This window comes from Austrofundulus limnaeus, unplaced genomic scaffold, assembly GCF_001266775.1.
Source record: "Austrofundulus limnaeus strain Quisiro unplaced genomic scaffold, Austrofundulus_limnaeus-1.0 Scaffold9, whole genome shotgun sequence".
Classification (NCBI taxonomy): domain Eukaryota; kingdom Metazoa; phylum Chordata; class Actinopteri; order Cyprinodontiformes; family Rivulidae; genus Austrofundulus; species Austrofundulus limnaeus.
This window is the reverse complement of record NW_013952411.1, coordinates 2,915,156-2,918,146: the sequence shown is the minus strand read 5'-3', so window position 1 is coordinate 2,918,146 and position 2,991 is coordinate 2,915,156. Positions and strand designations below refer to the sequence as shown.

At 39.8% G+C, this 2,991-nt stretch overlaps 1 protein-coding gene across 1 annotated transcript in view; it reads right to left on the bottom strand.

Annotated features, from left to right (window-relative positions):
- Positions 1-887: 887 nt before the first annotated feature.
- The window catches only part of LOC106512957 (mothers against decapentaplegic homolog 6), a 29,416-nt gene continuing 27,312 nt past the window's right edge, over positions 888-2,991 (bottom strand). The window contains exon 4 of the mRNA XM_014001527.1: positions 888-1,873. Within this exon, the coding sequence (XP_013856981.1) occupies positions 1,230-1,873 (644 nt within the window). The 3' untranslated portion in view covers positions 888-1,229. The remainder of the gene's footprint in view (positions 1,874-2,991) is intronic.

Sequence of the window (2,991 nt, the reverse complement as noted above, 5' to 3'; positions counted from 1 at the left end):
GGAGTATAGCCACRGCTTCTACTTGGTCAAGTTGAGCTAATTTGTCTGTGGAAAAAGCCCAGCTCGTTGGGGCTCATTTACAAAAGTTGGACGTAGCTAACCAGTACATTAGATGAGGATTAAAGTTCTCTGTCAGCAAGATGGATTTTTGTCTTCTGTAAAAATGAAAAAAGGATAAAATGTGTTTTCAACCGTCCCAATTGGGCGAATCTGTCTTGCATGAGGTCGACAACACGCTCAGAACAAAACATTTAGTTGTTAAAGCTCAGGTCTGATTCAGACATCAACAGTATTTTATTAAGTTAAAAATCTTTGCTTTATAGATGAAATATTGCTTGGAGGACTGTATGTATCAGAGTGTGTGGGGGTTTGTTTTGATTTATTGTGAGGACCCACCCGTGACGAGCTGTTGTTGTGACGTCCATCATGGCGCCTCCTTCTGAAGAGCGTGATGTCACGTGCAGAGGGTCATGACTCTGCACGTTTGTCAACTGCCCATAAATTTGTTTTCAAGGTTTGATCAAAACTGCCACAAAGCTGTCATTTCTCAACACAACATGAACTCAGGCTAAAACTCTGGCATCAGAGCCGACGGGACGGGTGATGTGCATTTCTTTAAGAAATAGCTTCTTTCAACACTTAGTTGATGTTTTTCTGAAGGTCTTTCAGTTTATTTCTTCAACACATTTTTTTTTTTACCTTTTTTTATTAAGTGTCAGTGTATCTGATCGTTTTTAGATGAATGCCTTCATTTCTAAGTTTTTATTTAAGAAAAAAGGCTATAAATCGCCATTTATTGCTCAGGACTTTCAAAACGTTCCAACAAATATGGTTCCTGGAAGCAAATCACAAATAAAGTCCTAATAAAATAAAATAGGATAAATATGTATCTGCTCAATCAGGAAATTTTAATTTAATACAAATATTTTATTGACAATGTGTAACATGTTTTGTCAGAAATGAAAACGAATGAGAACATTGAGTTTTTTTCCTTATAGTTTACATTTGCAAAAAGACACTGAAAATCTGTAATGCATGTATAGAATCAAAGTGCATATTCTTGTTCCTTTTATGTTGTCTTTATACACATTACACTATACATAAATAACTGCATTGTAAAAATGACTCAAGTATTTACATGTAAAATATATTTTGTATAATATATAAATTTATATTAAATCTAGGTGGATTACATTGAGGATACTGAGTCCGGACTGTGAGTCTGTGTGCTATCTGTGGTTGTTCAGGAGTACCTCCAGCCAGCAGGGACAGGAAGTGATGAACTGTCTGGAGTAACAAGGGCCCCATCCTTTAGCAAAACTGATCTGGACACTGTGGGGGTCCCAGGGCCCCTCCTCGATGTCAGGCTTCACACCGTTTGCTGTCATCCAGCTGGAGCACTCATAATCGAAGACTTTGAGGGAGAAACCCGGCATCACTCTCTTCACGCTCAGCCCACGAGAGCCGGGTGGGTCCAGAGTGGGCGAGTGGACAAACACAGGGTGCTGGCTGCGGTTGTACACCCACACTCCATCCGGCTCGCGACTCAGCACGATGCCGTAGCCAATTTTACTGCGAATCTGTCGTATACTGCTGCTGCTGCTGCTGTTTCCTGCGCCCCCGTGGCTGTGATGTCTGTAAAGGTCCACCGTGCCGCGGCTGCCCGGGTCGTCGCGGCACCTGTGGTAGGTGTTGGCATGGAGCTGGCCGAGGCAGAGGCCAGTGCCCTGAGGTAGGTCATAGAAGATGCTGAGTGAAGGCTCGTGGGCCGGGTAGAGGCGGCCCACACGCGTTCGCTGCTCCCAGTAAGCGACACTGCACCAGTGAGAGCGGTGGCCGCCAGCGGTCGAGGAGCCGATGGAGGTCCCAGTGTCTGAGCGGGGAGAGAAGAAGAGAGAATTAATGTTTGCAACAAAAAATGCTTCTGCTAAAAACAGCATAAAAGTCATATTCTACCATTCTGTTAACGCTGATTTAGGGTTGTTTCTACTCATTTTTATTTTATTCTTTGTAATGTAACTACTTCTGCATACTTAATGCTAATTTTTAACTTTCATCAAAAGATTCAGTTTTTTATTTAGAAAATGATGTTTTGATGGCTTTTGGTTTTGCAACTCTTGTACCCTTTAATGTATTTAAGTTTATTCTAAAATATTTCCTCAAATAAATACAGAGCTCTCTTCAGTTTTTTTTAAAAACACTGTACGTTTAACATTTAGTTAGCTTTTTGTGACTTTAGCTTTTAGCCTGCCTTTTGCTACTTTTAGCTATTTATTGCTTTGTTTGATAGCTTTTAAATGACATTTTGCTTTATTTAGTTTTTTTATTCTCATACTTAGCTATATTTAGTTATTATCTTGGTAATTTTAGCTTATAGCAAGCATTTTGATGCTTTTAGCTAGCCTTTATACTTTCAGCTAGCCTTTCGCTACTTTTAGTTTTTTAGCATTTCAGTTTCAGCTAAGAAATTAGAAACAAACTATTCCACCTTTCAGAAGTGCTTAAATAAAACAATTCTGGATGAAACTATTTTGAGAAGAAAAATCTCATTTGTTCCTCAGATATTTGCACAAGAGGTAACATATGGTGTATAAAATAAAATGCAAAATCTGAGTGTGACAGATTGGTGTAATCGACGTTCCAGATTGATTTCAGGAGATCTGAGTTTGAAACGTGAATTTTGTTTTTGATTTAAAGGCACAGTGTGTAGGATTTGTTGTTTTCAGCGACATCTAGTGGTTGAGTGATTAAATCATCCTCCCTGGTCCTCCCCCCACCCCCACCCCCGCCTCCAAGCGCAAAGGAGTTGGTACGGTGTCTCTCAGGCGTCAAAAACCTTTGATAATTCCAACCGCGATGTCTACCAGCAGCTTCAGGGCTAGTGATGTTGCAAGTGGTAAGATCATGAGCTTTAATAAGTAAAATTATCCCAGCTACAATGACATACAACAAATATTACATTTATAGTATTACAACTAAAACCGTTTTTGA